The following is a 22,858-nucleotide window of genomic DNA, read 5'->3' on the forward strand; positions in this document are numbered from 1 at the left end:
CTGCGAGGTTAATAAGGCGAAGGTTCTTCCCGCGTCTCCAATGTTGGGAACACCTGCGAGGTGTGCTAGGAATTGCGGTTTGGTTACGCATACTTGGGCATAATGTAGTTACTTGAACCTCTGCTTTCATTTGCCCTCTGGACGTTGTGATTGTGGTGATTTATAACTTGTAACCTCTGGCGGAGATACAACATCCCTATTTTCATAACTAAAAATAGAGGCGCCTGGTTTGTGAGTTTGAGTGTGCTTACGGGGTCGAAAGGATAGAATATTTGAAATCCTTGAAAATTCTGGTTGTATAGTAACCACCACTAACTAATCCTTGAAGGAAATATTTAATAGTTTGCAATAATTTCAAGTATCCCACCTTTCCATTTTAGCTACTTCCCTGTAACTACTTTTCTAAGTTATTTTTTTTCTCAATCTTTGAAAACGTGTTGTATTTAGCAGACCCTTCCGTTATTTCTTTTACCATAAAGTAGACAATTTTGGCCCCGCGAGAGCTTCCTTCATGGCTGGAGATGAGTTACTTATTGTCCTCATGTCCCAGGTAGATCCTGCTTGCCTTGCGGAATCAGTCAGCTTTGATGGAGATGTTCTACGTGTCTTCAAATCCCCATATAAAGAATTTATAGGAATTGACCGACTGCCCACCTAATGAGCTTAATAGAAATGCTTCCTTACAGGAACTCTAATAATTTGATCCCAAGATGTAGATGCTATGTTACATTCATCACTGTTTAAGAGTTTAGTGGTCTTGACCTTTGTTTTAAATTTCAAGCCTTCAGTAAGTATTCATAAGAATTAATTTATGGATATCAATTTGAAACTTAAATCCCTTTATCCTTGGAACAAACTGTTGCTTCTGTCCAGCCTGTATCAGCAGACTAGGCCGAATTTCTCCCCAATTGTAAAGTAATATATGTTTTATAGAAAATTTGGAAAGCATGGAAAATTATAAATAAGAAAATAAGTAATCTATAATCTTAAAAGCTAGAGATAATTAGTATTGACATTTTGGATTAAATCTTGAAGTTTTGTTTCTAGTCTATAACTATTTTTAAAAAATGAAGTTCTACACACACACAGTTTTGTATCCTGATGTTTTCCTCTTGTGTGATAATGAGTGTTTTATTTTGTTGAAAGGTAATCATCATTTTTAGTGGTTAGTATTCTATCATAAATTTGCCGTAATCTAATTGTTTACTGTGATTCAACATTTATATTCAATTTTTAGACTTTAAAGTGATAACTGTAATTATGTTTTAATAAAAAGTTTAAAATAACGCATGTTTGTTTATAAAGAATTGTTTTCATTTCTGGTTATCTTGGATAGGTTCCCAGAATTATTGGCTTAGAGGGCATAGATAATTATCAAAGCCCAAAGTCATGAACTGAGAGTTAGTGAGTTGAATTATTTTACTTCAGCTGAAGCATTGAGTACATCATACAAGTAACACTGTAATGGGGAAAGGGTCAGAATGATTTTCTGGCCTGGCTAAGACTTACTTTGAGGCTTTTTTTCTTATTTGAGATATAATTGACATACAGTACTGTATGGACTTTTGAATGATGGCCATTCTGACTGGTGTGAGGTGATACCTCGCTGTGGTTTTGATTTGCATTTCTCGGATAATTAGGGATATTAAGCATTTTTTCATCTGCTATTGGCCATTTTTGTATGTCTTCATTGGAGAGTTGCTTGTTTAGGTCTTCTGCCCACTTTTGGCTTGGTTTTTTGGTTTTTTTTAAATTATTAAGTTCTATGAGCTGTTTATATATTCTGGAAATTAAACCCTTGTCAGTCTCATCTTTTGCAAATATTTGCTCCCATTCCGTAGTTTATCATTTTGCTTGTGGTTTCTTTTGCTATGCAAAGGCTTATAAGTTTAATGAGGTCCCTTTTGTTTATTTTGCTTTTATTTCTATTGCCTGGGTAGACTGCCCTAGGAGAACATTGCTGAGATTTATGTCAGATGTTTTGCCTGTGTTTTCTTCTAAAAGGCTTGTAGTGAGCGTCTTGTCTTACGTTTAAGTCTTTAAGCCATTTTGAGTTTATTTTTGTGTATGGTGTGAAGGAGTATTCTAACTTCATTAATTTACATGCAGCTGTCCAGTTTTCCCAACACCATTTGCCTTCGAGACTGTCTGTATTCCATTGTCTCTTCTTGCCTCCTTTGTCACAGATTAATTGACCAAAAGATCGATCACTTTTTAATACAAAGTAAGGATTTCATGAAAAGCCAGCAAGACTTACCATCTCAGGAAGTTTTAGTACTATTCAATATATTTATATTGTAATGCATTTATTAAATTCAGATTATTAATATTAAATTTGATATTAATGAATGAATTTTACTACCTCAAAACTGGTTATAGATTGCTTATTGTTTTTCTTTAATAGGACACATTTCAAAGGATATTGGAGTCACTTTTGTTTGTTTTTTGGAGGGGTAATTAGGTTTGTTTGTTTATCTAATGGAGGTACCAGGGATTGAACCTAGGACCTCATGCATGCTAAGCATGAACTCTACCACTGAGCTATACCCTCCCCTCCCCTTGGAGTCACTTTTGAGACAATATAATGTCTATTTTTTATTTTTATTTTTTATTGAAGTATAACGGTTACAATGTGTCAATTTCTGGTGTACAGCACAATGTCCCAGTCATGCATATACATATTTTTGTTTTCATATTCTTTTTCATTAAAGGTTATTACAAGATACTGAACATAGTTCCCTGTGCTACAGAATAAACTTTTTAAAATCTATTTTTATATACAGTGGCTAACACTTATAAATCTCAGACTCTCAAATTTATTCCTTCCCACCCCCTTTCTCTGGTAATCATAAGATTGTTTACTATGTCTGCGAGTATGTTTCTGTTTTGTAGATGAGCTCATAGTGTCCTTTTTTTTTTTTTTAGATTCCACATAAAAGTGATATCATACGGTATTTTTTTTTCTGGCTTACTTTACTTAGATTGATGATCTCTAGGTCCATCTATGTTCCTGCAAATGCCTGAGTAGTATTCCATTTAATGTATTTTAAATTAACCATGGTATTAAAACTTTGTATTCAGGAAAGTCATTGTCTATGGCTTAGTTGTGTAATTTTTCTCAGAATTCTTTACAGGATAGTCTAGCTACTCTGGCTGACAAAATCCTTCCACTGAGTACAGTGTGATACAGTAGAAAGAGCCCCAGATTTAAAGTAAAAAGTCCTAAGTTAATAGGTCAGCTGTAACTGTGAGCTGAGGTTACAAGAGCCCCAGTGACCAACCGCCAAGTGCTTTCATCAGTCAGTGGCATATAATCCAGATCAATTCCCCTATTTTATATGAAGAAACTCTTAAAAACAGAGATGCTAAATAACAAAATATGAAATATGCCTTGAAATCTCAAAAAGGAAGATTCTACCAACCCACTGGAAAAGAAAAAAAAACTATTAAACAGGAAAAATACTTCAGTTATTCATTTGGTCAAAATGTAGTAACCAGCTCCAAAAAGTCATATTTGTTCAGTTGGATTTAGTAAATTTTGCAGACTAATGTTCTGCGTCTATTTTTATGTTAAAAAATTTTCACTTGAACCACAGAGCCCTTGGGCACTCAGGTAGAGAGAAGTAAAGGACAGGCTGGAAAGAAAGGAGCCCTTTCCCAGGAGTTTACTCAACAAATGACTGACTCCCTGTTGTGCCCAAGTGTCGGTATCACTTGAAGGAAACCGTCAGGAGACACCGTAGGTTGCGATGCCTTGGGACCATCCAGGACCAACCCGGGTTATCTCTGGTGAACACAAAGGAATGACAAATGTATACCTGGCCATTTCTGGAAGTCAGCTTAGGTTCATTTGTTTGCACTCAGTGTGGATATGAATCCTTTTCCCTGTTTCGGCAATAGCAGTGAGTCCTGGGCCCAGAGTATAAAGTAACTGAGTTACAGCAGTGGTTCTCAAATAAGGGTGATTTTTCTCCCCCAGGAGAAATTTGGCAGTGTCTCCAGATGTTTTTAGTTGTCACAGCTGGGAGGAGGGGTGCTACTGGCATCCAGTGGGTAGAGGCCAAGGATGCGACTAAGTATCTTACAATACCCAGGACAGCTCCCACAACTGGAAAATTTCCAGCCTAAAATGTCATTGGTGCCAAACTTAAGAAATCCTGAGTTTTTAGCATCTTGTGGTTACCTAGTCCTGAAACAAGGACTTGGATAAATAGAAGAAGACAATACTTGAAACATAGAACAGAGTATAACAAGTGAGCTGTGTCACATAAACACAGCAGGGAAGTTCTGAAAAGGAGACAAATGTGAGCAGCAGAGAACTTGAAACTATGTAGGGGAGGTAGGGTTATGCTCAGTTTTTAAAGGCATGGAAATGAAGAAAGATGTTTTAGGGAAGAAAAGTTTGAGTTAGAGTAGAGAAGTGCCAAGGTGCCTCCTACGCCGTGGATGGGAATGTAGGTGCAGCCGTTATGGAAAACAGTGTGGAGATTCCTCAGGAGACTCACCATAGAGTTACCATATGGTCTAGCAATCCTGCTTCTGGGATATATATGGAGGGAGCTCTAATTCAAAAAGATACATGCACCCCAGTGTTCACAGCAGCACTGTTTACAGAGCCAAGACATGGAAGCAACCTAAATGTCCATCGACAGATGACTGGATAAAGAAGCTGTGTTATATTTATACAATGGACTACTATTCAGCCATAAAAAAGAATAAAATAATGCCATTTTGCAGCAACATGGATGGACCTGGAGATTGTCATTCTAAGTGAAGTAAGCCAGAAAGAGAAAGAAGATACCATGTGATATCACCTACATGTGGAATCTGAAAGAGAAAAAGACAAATGAACTTATTTACAAAACAGAAACAGACTCACATAGAAATCAAACTTCTGGTTACCAGGGAAAAAGAGGGTGGGAAGGGATAAATTGGGAGTTTGAGATTTGCAGGTGCTAACTACTGTATATAAAATAAATAAAGAACGAGTCTGTCTATTTTATGCTATGAGCATTGGGGTACATATGTCTTTTTGAATTAAAGCCATAGAAATATTGTTAATCCTTAGCCACAGACTTATGTATTTTATATTATTGCTATTAATGAGAATAAATGTTTTTAATTATAAATATGTTTCCATAGTTCTGGACTTCTAAAAATTATTTTTTAAGAAGCTTCATAATATAAAGTTTCTGGAAGTGTACATAAGAATCTATTAACAGTAATTATCTCTGGGAACAGGGACCAGCCCTCACATTTTATGCTTTTGTACTTCTTGTGCTTTTACCACATGCAGTTATTACTCTTCTAATAAATACTGTTACGCTTTTGTTGATTATGATATGTTTCTACTCCTTGACTCATACTTTACCAAAACAGTAAATTTACAGCTTATTTAATAATTTCCATATTGCTAGACATATAAGACAGTCCTAAATTTTCATTGTTATAGAAAATACTGCAGAGATATGTTCTGGTGTAGTTTTTTCTTTGAATCATTAATTCTAAGTACATAAGTAAGGTCACAGGCTATATACATTTATTGGCTACATATTGTCATTGTGAATTCTGGAATGGTGGAATCAATTTATAATGCCATCATAGGAATATAAGGGTATTGGTTTCACCTGTATCATCACCATCATTGGGTATTGGAAATGATTGTAGCGTTTTACATGCTGTGACAAATGTGGATAACAGAGAGCTATCAGCTATCTGTAGAACTCTTTTTGTATGTGAGGATGCAATAACAGTTTAATGTGAATCCAGAAAAGCATGTAAAAACTTTGAAAACTTTTCTCCCCCATTTCTAATTTCCTTAATAAATAGAATCAAGTTATAGAAGTAGCCTGGGGTCACCAGCCTGCATTCTTGAGCTGGGTGGAAGGCAGACATTTCAGTGATCAAGGTGAAAATGTGGCTGAAATTAACAGACAAGTTGGTCAGAAACTTGGACTCACAAATGGGGAACAGGTAAGCACAAAATATGATGACAGTGACTTTTTTTCTAATATCACCTAATAAAGCAATAGAAATAAAAGTTCAGTTATGTGTTTAAGGAAGTAAGACAGCACCTTACTTGTATGCTGCTATGACCAGTCCAGGATATTCAAGCAGACTGTATACTCCGTTGTTAAGTCACTATCTACCATGTACTCCAGTAAGTCATTATCTTGTAGTTACCATGGCCCCTAGTTGATTTTGTATTCTATTCTCTACTTTACTCAGTTTCCAGGTTCCCTCATTCTGTTTTCGTGTAATTATTTTTGCTTTATGAATTACTGAGTTTTGCTTCCAGATTCTTGAAACACACTAGCATTTCCTGTATATCTATAGACTGGAATGAGGGGGTATTTGTTTTACAATACTTTTAGCTGTGAATGTTGATACTTCTAAATAATTCTAAATAATTGATTCTAGTCTATTTCAGTGCTTTTCACTTTTCCAGAAGCAGCATGGCTTGAAGTTAGTTATAAAACTAAGTTGCAGAACTTGTAGAAATAAAAGTATTTGTATACTAGATCAAGCTATGACTTAATGACATTCTTAGGTTTTTTCCTGTATTTTTTAACCTATATTTCTTTTCTTTAAATGGTTATCTTAACTTTATATTATTTTTTTTAAAAAAACATCTGTGATGCTAGGATTTTTTCCTTTATTCTATAATTAATTTAAAATATTTTTTTCTAAAATGCTGAGTATATCAGGGCCTTGCTAAGAACAAGGGCATAATAAATATTTATCAGATAAAGGACCACACACACTTAATTACATACCTAAAGAGAGAACTTCTTATTTCCTAGGGATACAAAAAAGTCTTTTAATAGTAGTTTTATATTAAATTTTTTCCAGGTATTTCTCAAGCCATGTTCCCATGTGGTGTCTTGTCAACAAGTTGAGGTGGAACCCCTCTCGGCAGATGATTGGGAGATACTGGTAAAGAAAACAAAATAAGAACTGTCCTAGTTTAGGGTTAAACTACTTCAAAATATCAGTCTTTAGATTTCGCTTGTCTGAGTGTCATTATATGTTCTGGGTTGGTTTGACTTGTAAGAATGAATTGAGACTTCCATACTAGACATAGTGGGCAAAATGTAAAGGGAATTGATCTTTTTGCTTGTTGGTTCTAGGAGCTGCACGCTGCTTCCCTTGAACAGCATCTTCTGGATCAAATTCGAATAGTTTTTCCAAAAGCCATTTTTCCTGTTTGGGTTGATCAACAAACTTACATATTTATCCAGATTGGTAGGTGCTGTTGTAACATTTTTCATCATACCCTACAGTGTAGCACTGAGTCCAAAGCAGAGGTAAATGCACCCTAATTACCTGTATTTTCTACACAGTTACACTAATGCCAGCTGCTCCTTACGGAAGGCTCGAAACTGACAGCAAACTCCTTATTCAGCCAAAGACTCGCCAAGCCAAAGAGAATACATTTTCAGAAGCAGATAATGCACGTGGAAAATTTCATAATTATGGAAGAGACCAAAAAGGATTGATAAAAGAGCTTCAAACCAAGCAACTTCAGTCAAATACTGTAGGAGTCACTGGGTCTAAAGAAACAGATTCAAAGGGTACAGTTGACTCATCGTCAACACCAAGCTTATGGACTGTGTTAGGAAGTATTTTTTCCTTTGGGTCTGAGAAGAAACAAGACACATCATGGGGCTCAACGGAGATTAATGCATTCAAAAATATGCAGTCAAAAGTTGTTCCTCTGGACAATATTTTCAGAGTATGCAGATCTCAGCCTCCTAGTGTATGTAATGCATCAGTCACTTCTGTGTTTCACAAACACTATGCTATTCATGTATTTCCGTGGGACCAGGAATATTTTGATGTGGAGCCCAGCTTTACTGTGACCTATGGAAGGCTAGTTAAACTACTTTCTCCAAAGCAACAGCATAGTAAAACAAAGCAAAATGTCCTGTCACCTGAAAAAGAGAAGCAGATGTCAGAATCACTGGATCAAAAACAAATTAGCCTGGACCATAGTCAAGAAGCTGGCAAGTCCTGTGTGCTGAAAGTAGTTTGGAATGGACTTGAGGAATTGAAAAATGCCATTAAATACACCAAAAATGTAGAAGCTCTTCATCTTGGGAAAGTCTGGGTTAGTATAAATCTTAATTAGGGAGGAAATAATTTTATGTTGCTTGAATGTCTTCAAAGTATGAGTTAGAATAATATTTTATGTACACACTGAAAACCAGCATAACAAGAAATAGCATCTTGAGTTCCTGTAGGAATGAGTGTCCAATGGCAGGGTGAAGTCTGTGTTTGGGTAAAGGCTGTGTATTTTCTGGCTAAATAAACTTGGACTGGTATAAGCTTAGATAAATACAGACCCAGAGAGAGAAAAATTACTTGCCTGGGGCTATTAGTTAGGAGAACTAGAATTCAGACCCAGGCAGGCTAATACTCGAGTTCACACTTTGCATGGAGTGCCCTACAAAGCCTCACATCTTTAATGGCTGTGGAAGATTTATTTCCAGGTTCTTGAAAGCAAAGGAATGACTTGTTATGTATTGGGAGAAATGCACAGTGTAGGGAGAGGCTCATGGCCTGGATTTGAAAGTACCCAGAAGCTACTTACCCTGCTGGTATCTGCTCTTTAACTTGTGTGTGGCCGGGAGAGGAAGTAGAGCAACTAGTGTTTCACCTTCTCATCCTGCCCTCAAATATTAATGCTAAATTTCTGTGAATTGAGTCATCCTTTATTTGAATTTAATTTTGAACCATTGTGAAATGAAACTTCATGGTGAGAGGGGAGGAAATTGTTAGGACAGGGAAGAAAAATGGGAAGGAGAGGGAGTCTCCTGTGTAGATCTCTTTTACTCTCAGTTTTACCTATGACCTTTATGTAGATGACTTACGAAGTTTTACTCTCTCCGGTTTACATCATTTTCTAAAACTGACCGTGCCTGATGTCTTCTGTTAGCTCTAAACTCTTACTTGAGAAGATTCCACTGCATCTTCAATATCAAATTGTCTTAAAACGCTGAACTTGTTATGACTTACCTCTTTCTATTAATGGTTCTGCCATCAAGTGGAAATACCTTGTTATTTTCTTGAAATTGTATAGCGAAGATGGGGTGAAAAAGTGATGAAGGTCAGGTCCTGGAGGCCACGTCAGGTAGCAGTCTGCACTTCCCACTCTCCTCTGAAGGCTGGGAGAATGGCCAGTGAGGAGTGGTGGTGGTTGCCGTTGGGTTCTCAGACAGGCTTGACTTGGTAGATCCGAGCTGATCACATTCTGAAGAGGATGTTGAAAGAAGAAAATGTAGGGAAGAAATGGAAATGTTTGTGATATAACTGTACCTGGGTACCCATCTGGTTACGCTGTCAGTCATGATAGGGTCTGTCATTTACCTGAACTCATAGAAGTTAATATCAATATTTTATGCTATGGAGTATTTCTTAAGCTTTGAACATATTTATATTTTTGTTTATTTTTATATATTTCAGATTCCTGATGACCTGAGAAAGAGACTAAATATAGAAATGCATGCAGTAGTCAGAATAACTCCACTGGAAGTTACCCCTAAAATTCCAAGAGCTCTAAAGTTACAGCCTAGAGAAAGCTTAGTAAGTTCACATTTATATGCCATGTCACAATTGTTTTACATATGTCATAAAATTTCTAGCTGCTTTAGCTAAGTAATAACAATGTTGTACTCCTTTTTGTAGAATGACTAAAAAGTCTTGTTTTTTTATTTTATTGTGGCAAAACATATATAATATGAAATGCTATTTTAACCATTTTAAGTGTACAATTTGGTGGCATTAAGTACATTCATAATGTTGTGCAATCATGACCACTGTGTGTTTCCAAAACTTCATCATCCCAAACAGAAACTATGCCCATTAAGCAGTCACCTCCTGCCTTTCCTCCCCCGGTTCCTGGTAAGCTCTCATCTATAATCTGTCTCTGTGAGTTTCTGTATTCTAGATCTTTTATATAAGTGGAATCATACAGTGTGTTTCCTTTGTGTGTGGCTTATTTCCCTTAGCATGTTTTCAGGGTTCCTCCACACTGTAGCATATATCAGAATTTCATTCTGATTTATAACTAAATAGTCTTCCATTGTATGTATACACCGCATTTTGTGTATTTGCTCATCTGCTGATGGACACTTGGGTTGCTTCTACCTTTCTGACTATTGGAAATAGTGCTGCTGTGGAAGTTGGTGTGCAAGTTTCTGAGTCCCTGCTTTCGGTTCTTTTGGGTACATCCCTAGGAGTTGAATTGCTGGAACATATGGCAATTCTGTGTTAAACTTTTTGAGACACTAAGAAGTCTTTAATAAGTGATACACATATTATAAATATTGTGCCGACGCAAATATGGATAATTTATCTTTTAAAAGATGGATATTTTTGCTACCTCTGGGTCATTTAAAAAAATTTCTCCCCGTGTTGTTTCAGTATTAATATTGCAGCATGAAGGAGTGGCAGACTTTTACTTTCCTACTTTGTTAATTCTTTAGAAACTAGTATGGTCAGGAAACGAGGTATTGAACTTAATTTTAAAATCTTTTTAATAGAGTATTCTCTTCTGTCCCAGTTTAGGTTGCCAGTTCTCAGAGAATTGTAACACAGGAGAATTATTGTATTATATATTTTAAAAATTTCCAACATGGTTTAACCCTTGTCTGATAATTCAGATCCTTAGGATCACGGTGGTCATTATGTCAGGGTCAGTATGTACCTGTTTCAGCAGAACTCTCTAGTCTATGAAACCCCAGATAAGAAAGCTCACATTATACTTGGAGAAGAGGAAAACAAACAGAATAAATGCTATTTCCATAACAATATGCAGCTGCGCATTTAACACATTGACTGAACAGAATACAATGAACTGTAGTTTTTCTCAAATATTTGGTTATTGATCTTGTTATTTTTTTCAAAAGTTAAGTCTTATGTTCAAAAATAATTAGCTACTGTTCATTGATTTTTTTTCCTTGCCTCAGTAATGGGATATTACTACAGAAGTTCTTTCCTGTCCTGTTTTGCATACTTTAGTTGAAACTTTTATGACCTTGGCAGGTCTCTCTGGGTTGATTATATCACTTAGGACTTAAGGATGTTTGATTCTGGAGGAACTGTGAGTTGCTTTCTGATTTTAAAAGTCTTGATTTCAACTAGTTTTAATTTTCATTTTGTGACTTTCTTTCAGTCTTTAATCCCATTGCCCAGTAATTTACCAATAAGTAACTATTTCTGTGATTCTTTTAAGAATGGGAAAGTGATGCCTTTTCTAAGTTTAGCCTGCTTTTGGTGGTAAACATATTCTAAACTGAGCTTAATCAGCAGATCTAAGCCTGACTCTGGATAACAGAAATGGACCAGTTGAGAAATGGTAGAATGGAGATTTATTTTCCTAGACAGAAATATCTGTCTTTCCAATATAAATTTTTGTTATTCTTGTTTTTAATTTCAAATAGATTTTTAAAACTTAATACTAACATAAAAGCTTCAAAAAAATGAACGTAAATGCAAAACAAAAACAGACTCATAGACATAGAATACAAACTTGTGGTTGCCAAGGGGGAGGAGGGTGGGAAGGGACAAACTGGGAGTTCAAAATTTGTAGATACTGGCAGGCATATGCAGAATAGATAAACAAAATTATACTGCATAGCACAGGGAACTATATACAAGATCTTGTGTTAGCTCACAGTGAAAAAAATTGTGACAATGAATATATGTATGTTCATGTATAACTGAAAAATTGTGTTCTACACTGGAATTTGACACAACATTGTAAAATGATTATAACTCAAAAAAGTTATATAAAAGCTTCAAAAATTGGCAATGTTTTTTCAGAATCTCTTCATACCTTTTGAACAATTTATTAATATTCTACTTATTGAGTATATCAGCACCATGGCCTGCTTAACAGAAAAAAAAATTTTTTTCTCTTGTACAGAAAGGTTTGGAAGAGCTCATAGGTGGTTAAACCATGTCACCAAGGATCTAGGCTCCTTTGGTCTTTCTCTTCTGCCATCTTTAGCCTGTGACCTTCCTCTTCTTAGACACAAGATGTTTGCAGTAGTAGTGGGCATCATGTCTGCATTCTTGGCAGCAGAAGGAAAGGCACAAAGCAAAAGCTTTCTCCTTGCAAGGTTTATCTACCTTTTAATTAGGAAGAACAGGCCTTCCCATGGATCGCTGATTGCAGTCCATTGGCCAGAGTGCAGCCACACACACCTTCCTTCACATCTCCCAGCGGGGGATAGAGGAGCTTGCTCTCCCACCTCTACAGTAGAGGGAGGCAAGGGCGAATGGGCTTGGAATGGTTGGTAAGTGAGCTGAGTTACAGTACGTGTTTCTCTAGGCATAGATAAACAGAGTTTTTACAACCTTGCCACTTGTGTAAATGTTTCCATAGGCTGTACTGGACTTTGCTGTGATGTCAAATCCCAGTTCTGCCTCTAGAACATCAGGTTCATTTTATTGGCAAGATAAGGTGTTAAAATAAGGATGTTCAGATTAAGTTCAGGTATTAGAATATTCTTACTGTTCTTTCCTTTTCTCTGGCAGCCTGAAGACATAAGTGAAGAAGACATAAAAACTATGTTCTACTCATGGCTACAGCGGTCTACTACTACCACACTTCCTTTGATAATATCAGAGGAAGAATATATTAAGCTGGAAATTAAAGATGGTGGATACATTTTATTTGTTATTTTGATATTTTTCCTATTGAAGTAGAATTTTTCATTGCTTTTCCAACTTGTGATATGTGTAAACAGGAAACCTAATAAAACAGTAGATTTTATGTATCAAAAATGCCTTTATTTAAATTTAAATAAATTTAAAAATTATTTCATCTCAGCTTCGGTACTAACTACATTTATTACCCTCTTTTTCATAGGGCTGAAAGAGTTTTCTCTGAATATAGTTCATTCTTGGGAAAAGGAAAAAGAAAAAAATATTTTTCTGTTGAGTACCAATCTGCTACAGAAGACTACAATACAAGTAATGACATACTATTGAATATTTAATGAAGTATTTCTCACATGATTGATCATAAAGGATGAATTTACCTGTTAAGACCTTGTATCCTAAAGTATATTAGACACTCAAATGATAAGAGTAAGGAATAACTTGATTTAAAATATTTTTTTCTATAATCTCTTTAACTTATCTAAACAAATTATTGATTTATCCTAAATTTAAAATCAATGCCTCTGCACAATTAAGTTTTAAGAATAGAAATGATTGTATTAAATGGCAAATGGGTCATGATTTTAAGACCTTCTAGTATAAAAACAAAAGAAAGCTTACCTTAGGGGTTTGACATTTAAAATTCATATTGTTACCTGCAGTTTTGTTGCACAACCCATATTATTTTGTCAGTTCTTAAATTCTCATCTTTTCACAAATATTATCAGATCATTTTTCTTCCAGAAATATTTTTAAGTGGTCTTTTTAGAATACTTTGTTTTACTTAGGATGTCCACTCTTGTCATTATAAAATTAAAAGATGCTCTATTCATTTAGAATTTAAGTGGTTTGAAAGTAAGCATTGTTTCTCTACTTTTGAAATGTAATTGAAGGGATACTACTCAGAGAAGATACAAAAGTAGAAATTGTGAAAAGAAGAAGTATGATGAATCAAAATTGCAACTAAAGATGTATCTGTAAACTGTATTAAGAAGATAGCATCCTGTACTGTTTGTTAACCATAAAATTTGTATTCCTTCGATGAGTAAATTATTACTGTCAAGGCTGTTTTAAGTAATGATCTTGCATGCACAATGTATCTTTTCTCCCTGGTGTAACAGAATCAGCAACTCAGTTTCCTGGGACCCAAGAAAAACAGGCAAAAGGTGTAACTTTGAAATGTAAAACTGATTTTTCCTTGCCACTGTAGGTCCTACTAGATCCTATGATAAAAGAAGAAAACAGTGAGGAAATTGACTTTATTCTTCCTTTTTTAAAGCTGAACTGCTTGGGGTAAGAAGTTATGGCCAAACTGGCATGGTTAGACACATGTTTGATGTTCTCTCTGGCAGGGTTTTTATGTGTAAATATTAAAGTAGATGTTAATGTCATTGACTAGTCTTGCTCATTCATTAGTAGATATTTTTTTCAAGAATTGTTTCTGTTTTCACACCTGGCTGAGTAATTTGCCTTGTCTTCTTAGGTAACTGAAAGTCTGAAGCTTGTTAGAAATTTTACTTTGAGGTTTGATTTGTGAGAAGAAAGCCAACTAGATGTGACTTGGATCATAGATGCTTGAATAAAATAATAATTCTTTAAAATTAATAAATTAATTGAAAAAGTTGAATCCAAAAACGTTAGTTGAATGTTTAAAAATATTTCAAATTAAGTTATTCCTTCACTATTTTATTAATGTACTAATTGGGATTATTTGTGTTTTCCTCAAGTTTTAAGACACAGTTCTGAAAACCTTCTCAGTTTCTTTAGCTCTTACACAATATAAGAATCTCACATAAACATTACTTCTTAGAAATCTTCAGAGGCTTTTGATAGATATAATAGTAATGATTTGATTTCCTGTAATCTGTAAATGTTTTAGTAGATGGGTGAAGCCATAAAGTAATAATGTTTAAATATATTCAAGTATAAAGTAAAATCAAATCAGACTCTAATTCTAGGAATTTATGATATTTATTATCAGAAATAAAGTGGCAGTGAGAGTCAGGAAATAAGTTGAAGTTCATGTTTGTGTAATCTACAGGTTGAAACTGGATCTCAAAGGTGACGTTTAAGAGGAAAGACGTCTTTAGTTATCCCAACATTTTTAAAGCGCCCATTTATGATTATGTTGATTACCAAACCAGAAATCATTTTGAGGGGGCTGTTTGTGTGTCTTAACACAAATTCCTTAAGGAATTCTATTAGGACAGAACTTTTAGTTACTGCACATGTTTGAAAGTAATAAACTTAGTTTTAAAATCTTTGACTCAGATTTGGCATTAATTCACTATACGTAAGGGAGAATTTCTAAGATTTTACTCTTTTAAAATAAATCATTGACTAGCCTGGGGAGGAAATGTTCAGAAATTTTTGTAGCCAGATGTTATTCCGCTTCAGTGTTTTTTCATGCAGCAATTTACGTATTTTGCAGAGGAGTGAATTCCTTAGGCATCGTCTCCGTGGAGCACATCACTCACAGCCTCCTGGGACGCCCTTTGTCTCGGCAGCTTGTGTCCCTTGTGGCAGGACTGAGAAATGGAGCCCTTTTACTCACGGGAGGAAAGGTATGTGATTAAAATGTGCTCATTTTCACCAATTAATAACTTCTGATTCTTCTCCCTCTGGGTTTTGATCATATGTTTTATAAGGTTGTTGATACGAGATATGGAAAGCATTCATTCATTCACTAATTTTTTTTAATAGACTTTTTTTAAAGCAGTTTCAGGTTTACAGCAGAATTGAGCAGAAAATACAGAGTTCCCGCATAGCCCTCCCCACCCACACATATATACTCTCCTACCCTAAACATCTCTCATCAGTGTGGCATATTTGGTACAATCAATGAACCAACATGGGCACATTATTATCAAGCAAAGTCCATAGTTTCCATTAGGGCTCACTCTTGATGTTGTACATTCTGTGGGTTTTGACAAACGCATAATGACATGTAGCCACCACTATAGTATACAGAATAACTTCATTGCCCTAAAAATCCCTTGTGTTCCATCTGTTCATTCCTCCCTCCCTCTCCCCATACTCCTGGAAACCAAAATCTTTTTATTGTTTCTGTAGCTGTGCCTTTTCCAGAATGTCATTTGGTTGGAATCGTATAGTTTGTAGCCTTTTCAGTCAGGCTTCTTTCATTTAGTAATATGTCTTTTAAGTTTCTTCCCTGTCTTTCATGGCTTGATAGCCCATTTTTTCTTTTTACTGCACATATATTTTTTAATTTATATATATGTACTGTTCATTGTTTCTAAGAACGTTTAAAGCTTTAGCTTTTTAAACTTAGGTAGTTATCAAAGGAATAAAGCCAACCACAAAATAAGAATTAATTCGGAAAGGTATATACACCTTGCTATTAACAGCAACATTATTTATAATTGCCAAGATATAGAAGCAATCTAAGTGAACATCAATAATTGAATAGATAATGAAGATGCAGCATACATATATGTATATGGAATGGAATACAGCTCACCCATAAGAAAGGAGGATACTTTGCCATTTGCGGTCCTTCATTCTTTTTTTTTTTTTTTTTACTTCAAAAAACAATTTTTTTTTACTTCAAAACCAGTATTTTATGACCAGCATAAACATTTCCATTACATCAAAAACAACAAAATATCTAGAAATGAACTTAACCAAGGAGGTTACCTATACTCTGAAAACCATAAGGACAGAAAGAAATGGAAGGATTTCTTGTGCTCTTGGATTGGAAGAATCAACACTATAAAAATGGCCACACCACCCAAAGCAGTCCACAGATTCAACGCAATTCCCCTCAGAATACTCACAACATTCCCCACAAAACTAGAACAATTCCAAAATTCATAAGGAACCGCTAAAGATCCCAAACAGCCAAAGCAATCTTTTGTAGGTCTCTCTTTTTTTTTTTCCCCTCTTTCTTCTTGTTCTTTTTTTTTTTTTATGGTTTGGTGACTGGAGAAGTTTCTTTAACATTTGTTGTAAAGCTGGTTTGGTGGTGCTGAGTTCTTTTAGCTTTTGTTTATCTGTGGAGCTTTTGATTTTTCCATCAAATCTGAATGAGAGAGGCTTGCTGGATAGAGTATTCTTGGTTGTAAGTTTTCCCCTTTCATTACTTTAAATATATTGTGCCACTCCCTTCTGGCTTGTAGAGTTTCTGCTGAAAAATCAGCTGATAACCTTATGGGAGTTCCCTTGTATGTTATTTATTGCTTTTCTCTTGCTGATTTTAGTATTTTTCCTTATCCTTAATTTTTGTCAATTTGATGACTGTGTGCCTTGGTGTGTTCCTCTTTGGGTTGGTCCTGTGTGGAACTCTGTGCTTCCTGGACTTGGATGACTGTTTCCATTCCCAAGTTGGGGAAGTTTTTCAGTGATTAATCTCTCCAAAAATTTTTTCGGGTCCTTTCTCTCTCTCTTCTCTTTCTGGGACCCCATTCACTAATATTTTCCAGTGCCTGCTATTAGATATTGGGAAGGTGGTGATGAGTAAGCTGAGTGAGGTGATGCTCTCCCTGTGCTTTTTCTGTGTTAGTTGATATGACTGTATAATTGTTCTTTTTTAAGGTGTCAGTAGGGTGGTAATACAGTTGATTGATTTTCAAATGTTGAACCAGCCTTGGAAATCTGTAGTAAAGCCCACTTGGTCATGGTCTGTTACTCTTTTTATACATTGCTGAGTTCTGTTTGCTGATGTTCTGTTGAGGATTTTTGTCAGTTCATGAGAGATGTTAGCGTATGGTTTTCTGGTTTTGTACTGCCTTTGCTTTTGCTATCAGGGTAATACTGGCTTCATAAAATGAGTTGAGAAGTGTTCCCTCCTATTCTAGTTTTTGCAAGAGATTTATAAAATTGATGTTCATCTTTAAATGTTTGGCAAAATCTAATGAAACCATCTGGATCTGGAGCTTTTTTATAAATTAAAAAATCCTTAATTCATCTTGGCAGCCATTTGGAAGTTGGTAGTTTTTGAGGAATGAGTCCGTTTCTTCTAAGTTGTCAAATTTATGAGCGTAAAGTAGTTTGTAGTATTCTCTTATTATTCTTTTAATAGCTGCAGAGTCTATTGTGATGTCACATTTCCCGATATTGGTGTTTGTGTCTTCTCTTTTTAATCTTTGTCTGTCTTGCTAGAGGTTCCCTGCCCCTTTAAAGGGCTTACAGTTTTATTCTCTACCAGTGCAGTAGTTTCCAGGGCCACAGTGTGGTCTTTGAGTCTTTGTGATTTTTTTCAATTCAAAATTACAAGGCGTTTTAATTTCCATTCACTTTTATCTTCAGTATTATAACCTTTTTTCCTCTTACTAGCTCAATTGCTTTCTTCTGATTCTTATTTAAAATATAGCAACTATTCCAGTAACCTTAGTTTACATTTTAGGAAACTAGAAAAAGAAGAGCAAATTAAATTCAGCGTAAGCAGAAGAAAAGAAATTTAAGAATTAGACCAGAAATCAGTGAATTCAAAACAAGGAATCAGGAGAGAAAATCAATGAAACTAAAAGCTGATTATTTGAAAAAGTTGCTAAAATTGATAAGCCTCGAGCCAGGCTATGAAAAAAAAGAGAGAGGACAAAAAATTACTAATATCAGAAATAAGAAAAGGGATATCACTACAGAACCCAAGGACATTAAAAGGATAATCAAGTAGTAATAGTAATGAACAACTCTGTGCCTATAAATTTGTTGACCTAGATGAATGGATCATTTTCTTGAAAGACACAAGCTGATGAAACTCATACAAGAAGAAATAGACATCTGCTAAAGAAACTGAATCAGTAGTTAATAACCTTCCCAAACAAAAAGCATCAGACCCAGATGAGTTCACTGGTGAATTCTACCAAACACTCAAGGAAGAAATTACACCAATTCTTTACCGTCACTTTCAGAGGATAGAAGCAGAGGGAATACTTCCTAACTTATTCTGTGAGGCCAGCATTACCTAATACCAAAACCAGACAGAGGCATTACAAGAAAACTACAGGCCAATATCTCTCATAAACATAGATGCAAAAATCCTCAACAAAATACCAGCAGATAGAATCAACCAATGTATGAAAAGAATTGTATACCATGATCAAGTAGGATTTATCCCAGGTAGGCAAGGCTGGTAAAAATGTAGCAGCTGCTCTATATGTTTTCTGGATTAACTATGTCAAATTTTCGAAATACATTATCATGGTAGAGTATTTATTTTGAGAAACAGTATCCTAGTGACTCAGAAACCACACTTCCACAGTTTCGTCTAGGGGTAGCATGGTAATAGGAAGAGTGGGTTCAAGACCTGGATGTGAGCCCCACCTCTGTCATGTACTTACTGGCTGTAACTTCAGGCAGTTGTTTACCTTCTTATCTGCCTTTTTAGGATTAACCTCACTTAAGTAATACATATGAAAGGGCTTTGTAAACTGGAAAGTGCTATACAAATGTGAATTTCTTTAAGTGAGAGAAGAGGCCTTCTGACAGGGCAAGATGAGTATGACAGATGGGGCCTACACCCCAGCACCCCTAATATCCTTATTCTTTGGGGTCAACTAACTTTATATGTAAATGCAATTCTGTAAACTATAATGATGGTAGTATTTGTTGAATACCTGCCAAACTTCAAACTTTACACAAGCTTGGCTGTTTTTCCTGTTCACAGTAATGAAAAACAAAGTATTACAACTGATGCAGGGCTGTTTAAAGCTAGACAAAACAACAGCAGTAACAAATAATAGTAGACCGAGGGAGGAAACCTATATTAAAAGAACTGTAAAAACTTAACAGTGTTCAGTCTCTCCAGGGGCACTTACAGCAATTTTTAGCAAATTTTAAAAATGTACTTAATGTACTACTTTTAATATACTAATTACACTTCTAGAAATTTATTCTGAAGGTATACTGACAAATTAAACTTAAGTGTATGCATGTGTGTTTTAGCCTTACTTATAATTGTTAAAAATTGGGAACAGCTTATCTTCTTTAACCATTCATCTTTTGATGTGCACTCAGGATGCTACCATATCTTGGCAATTATAAATAATGTGCTGTTAATAGCAGGGTGTATGTATCTTTTTGAATTAATTCTTAGTTTGTGGTTGGCTTTATTCCTTTGATAACTAAAAGTTTAAAAAGCTAAAGCTTTAAATGTTCTTAGAAACAATGAACAGTACATATATGTAAAAAAATATGTGCAGTATATTGTGTATTTTTTTTGTATTTACATGCAGTATATTGTCTATGTGCAGTCAAATTGTAACAATTCTACCTAATAAAACCAAAAACTGGGGGAAAAAAAATTGGGAGCAGCATAAAAGTACACCTGGAAAGGTCTTGGTGAACGTATTATGGTCCAGTACATCCCTACGGTGGTGGTGTACTGGGGAGTCGATGTAGTTCTGTATCTGTTGATAAAGAGGACAGTGATTTATTGTAAACACTCAGTGAATACTATAATTCCATCTTTATAAATTTACATAAAATGTGTGTGAAGTGTCTGGAAGGATAATATAGAAAAACAGTTAACAGCAGTTAATTCTGTGTTTTTTACCTTTGTCTACTAAGTATTTACAATTATTTTGTACTTTTTACATGTTATTTTATAACCAGGGATGTGGGTTTTCTTTTTTTCTCCAGCTTTATTGAGATGTAACTGTTATATAACATTGTGTAGCATATACTTGATTAATGAGGCTGAATCTTAGTGGTCACCACAGTGACAGAAACTCTTTCAGTGACTGAATGTATTGAGAGTTTTTATGAAGCAATTCTTTTCCAGGGGAGTGGAAAATCAACTTTAGCAAAGGCAATCTGTAAAGAAGCACTTGACACATTGGATGCCCATGTGGAGATAGTTGACTGTAAAACTTTACGAGGTATGAGTTCAGCAACACTCTACATAGACCTCTTTTTTGGTAGAAAGACAGAAATGTTATTATTTAATGCTATTAATCTAAAAAATACAGATATCTAATCTTTGACTTTTTTATCTGTCATTTAGTCATTGTAATTACTTAGAAATTTTAAATCTTTGGTTTTCTAATATTTTTAATAAAAATTGTAAAACTCTCCATGTTTGATGGAGGCCTATTTTTTTTTCTAGCCAAAACTCTTCGTAGACTATATTCCTGGAAATGCCAGTTTATACCACTCTGAGAAAGTTAGTATTTAGAATATACTCCAGTGGGTATAATTTATCTCTAAATTGCTTTAGGAAGCCAGTATGGTGGTTTCCTCAGGGGAGGGAGGGTGGGTGGCTATGGACAGCCAAGAGGAGAATTACAGTTTATTATGTACAGTTGGCCCTTGAACAGTGCAGGGGTTAGGGGTCCCAATCCTCCATGCAGCCAAAAATCCTCACGTAACTTACAGTCAGCCCTCTGCATACATGGTTCCTGTGTATCCATGGATTCAGCCAATCCTGGATGATGTAGTACCATAGTATTTACTGTTAAAAGGAATTCACATGTAAGTGGACTCACAGTTCAAATCTGTGTTGTTCTTGGGTCAGCTATACACTTATTCTTTTGAAAGTCTTTGATTTTTACATTATTATCTATTCAATGTTTTAAAAATCAGAAAGATTTTACTGAGTAGTTGATTTTTTTTTTCTCTTGGCTACCATTACCATATAGTCCCCACTAGTTATTATAGTCTTTTTTTTTTTTTAATCTCATGTGCGATAAGAAACTAAGAAATAGCCTTTAGGGCTTTTTTTCCCCCTTAACAGAGGCACTGGGGATTGAACCCAGGACCTCGTGCATGCCAAGCATGTGCTCTACCACTGAGCTATATACCCTCCACCGTAAGAAATAGCCTTTGAAAACCCATTACTTCGTATGCTATGAAGGTGGTTTTAGAGACATTGTCCTCCTCTTAGAGTCCTGCTTTTGAAGCCTCATGTGAAAATTTGTTTTAGAGCTAAGTAACAGGAACTTTTTACATTGGCTTATGAGTTGATATGTTTTCTTTTCTTTGAATAGTTTGTAATTCAGCAGGAGAATTAAAACCAAATTTATGATTCAAATATAGCAATTCTAGGATCTCTAGGTGGCTGTGTTTGTGTTGAATTTTGTCTGAATCTTTATCTCCTACTTTCACTTATATTTTCCCACATCCTGCTTTTATTTTGTTGTAAGCTGTCTGAAATTCTCCATGGAATGAGGTAGGTATAAATACATACATACATGTAGAAATTATGGTAGCATATTCTTTTTTTCAGTTTTACAAAATTCAGTAATTTACTGAGTCCTTTGAGGCTGTATTAATTAAACCATGTTAATGGTTAACAAATTCTGCTGATTGGCATATTAACAAAATACTGTACTGATCGGATTTTCATAGTTAAATCAATATTGAGCATTTCTGATGCTTTCAAAAGAGCAGCCTGAACTTTCTCAGCCCTGAAATAACAGTAAAACCATTTCATATCTTCTGTGTTAAGGGAAAAGGCTTGAAAACACACAGAAAACCTTAGAGGCAGCCTTCTCAGAGGCGGTGTGGAGGCAGCCCTCTGTCGTTCTGCTGGATGACCTGGATCTCGTTGCCGGCCTGCCGGGCCTCCCGGAGCACGAGCACAGTCCTGAGGCCGTGCAAAGCCAGCGGCTCGCACATGGTAATGACAGCACATCCGCTTGCTGGCTCCAGGCCTTTTTCTTTTGTCAGGTAGCATTTTCAGTCTCAGCAGTAAATCTGTCTCTTCAGAGAACAGAATGTGTGCTGTGCTATGTGTTGGCGTTTGAGGCCTCTGGTAGCATTCTGCAGGTGTGCTGTCCTAGCGGGATTGGTAGAGGAAGAGCAGTGCGAGACGGCTGCAACTTCGTCATTAGTCATTGGGGCCTTTTCATTCTCCTCTACTTAATAGAAATCGCTGAATTGTCAGATTTACTCTTGCTCTGTTCATTTGATGAATACTTATAGATAAGTATTGCTTGTGCAGAGTCTCGGTCTTGGGGAGGAAATAAAAGCAAACAGACAATTTTAGTACAGAACACTGACAGTGATAATGATAGCTACTGTGTGTTGACTGCCCTTTCCAGACTAGGGATTACTTTGTACTCTACATGCAGATATTCTCCTGGTTTTATAGGGGAGTAAATGGAAATTCAAAGCCTAAGTCATTTGAGCAGGGTGACACAGCTAGGAGGTGGTAGGATGTGTTCTGCTAGGAGTGTCTACAGGGGCTGTAGGCCCACATACACTGAGTAGGGGGCACTGTTGGGGG

At 35.6% G+C, this 22,858-nt stretch overlaps 2 protein-coding genes across 5 annotated transcripts in view; one reads left to right on the forward strand and one right to left on the reverse strand.

Moving 5' to 3' along the window:
- Window positions 1-22,858, forward strand: part of PEX1 (peroxisomal biogenesis factor 1) — a 46,090-nt gene that overhangs the window by 805 nt on the left and 22,427 nt on the right. Inside the window, exons 2-12 of the mRNA XM_006207641.4 lie at window positions 5,830-5,973; window positions 6,853-6,936; window positions 7,131-7,245; window positions 7,344-8,110; window positions 9,466-9,585; window positions 12,544-12,667; window positions 12,878-12,981; window positions 13,880-13,962; window positions 15,101-15,233; window positions 20,414-20,510; window positions 22,079-22,249. Of these exons, the coding sequence (XP_006207703.1) occupies window positions 5,830-5,973; window positions 6,853-6,936; window positions 7,131-7,245; window positions 7,344-8,110; window positions 9,466-9,585; window positions 12,544-12,667; window positions 12,878-12,981; window positions 13,880-13,962; window positions 15,101-15,233; window positions 20,414-20,510; window positions 22,079-22,249 (1,942 nt within the window). The remainder of the gene's footprint in view (window positions 1-5,829; window positions 5,974-6,852; window positions 6,937-7,130; window positions 7,246-7,343; window positions 8,111-9,465; window positions 9,586-12,543; window positions 12,668-12,877; window positions 12,982-13,879; window positions 13,963-15,100; window positions 15,234-20,413; window positions 20,511-22,078; window positions 22,250-22,858) is intronic.
- The window catches only part of GATAD1 (GATA zinc finger domain containing 1), a 58,695-nt gene continuing 42,643 nt past the window's right edge, over window positions 6,807-22,858 (reverse strand). For 2 of the 4 annotated variants that reach the window (XR_012074501.1, XR_012074497.1), the window contains one exon: window positions 21,823-22,582. The gene's annotated coding sequence lies outside the window, so the exon portion shown is untranslated. Of the gene's footprint in view, window positions 6,934-9,018; window positions 9,254-19,957; window positions 20,040-21,004; window positions 21,083-21,822; window positions 22,583-22,858 lie in introns of those variants that run through there. The other 2 variants (XR_012074499.1, XR_012074498.1) reach the window with 2 other exon arrangements.

This window comes from Vicugna pacos, chromosome 7 (assembly GCF_048564905.1).
Source record: "Vicugna pacos chromosome 7, VicPac4, whole genome shotgun sequence".
In the NCBI taxonomy this organism is placed as follows: Eukaryota; Metazoa; Chordata; class Mammalia; order Artiodactyla; family Camelidae; genus Vicugna; species Vicugna pacos.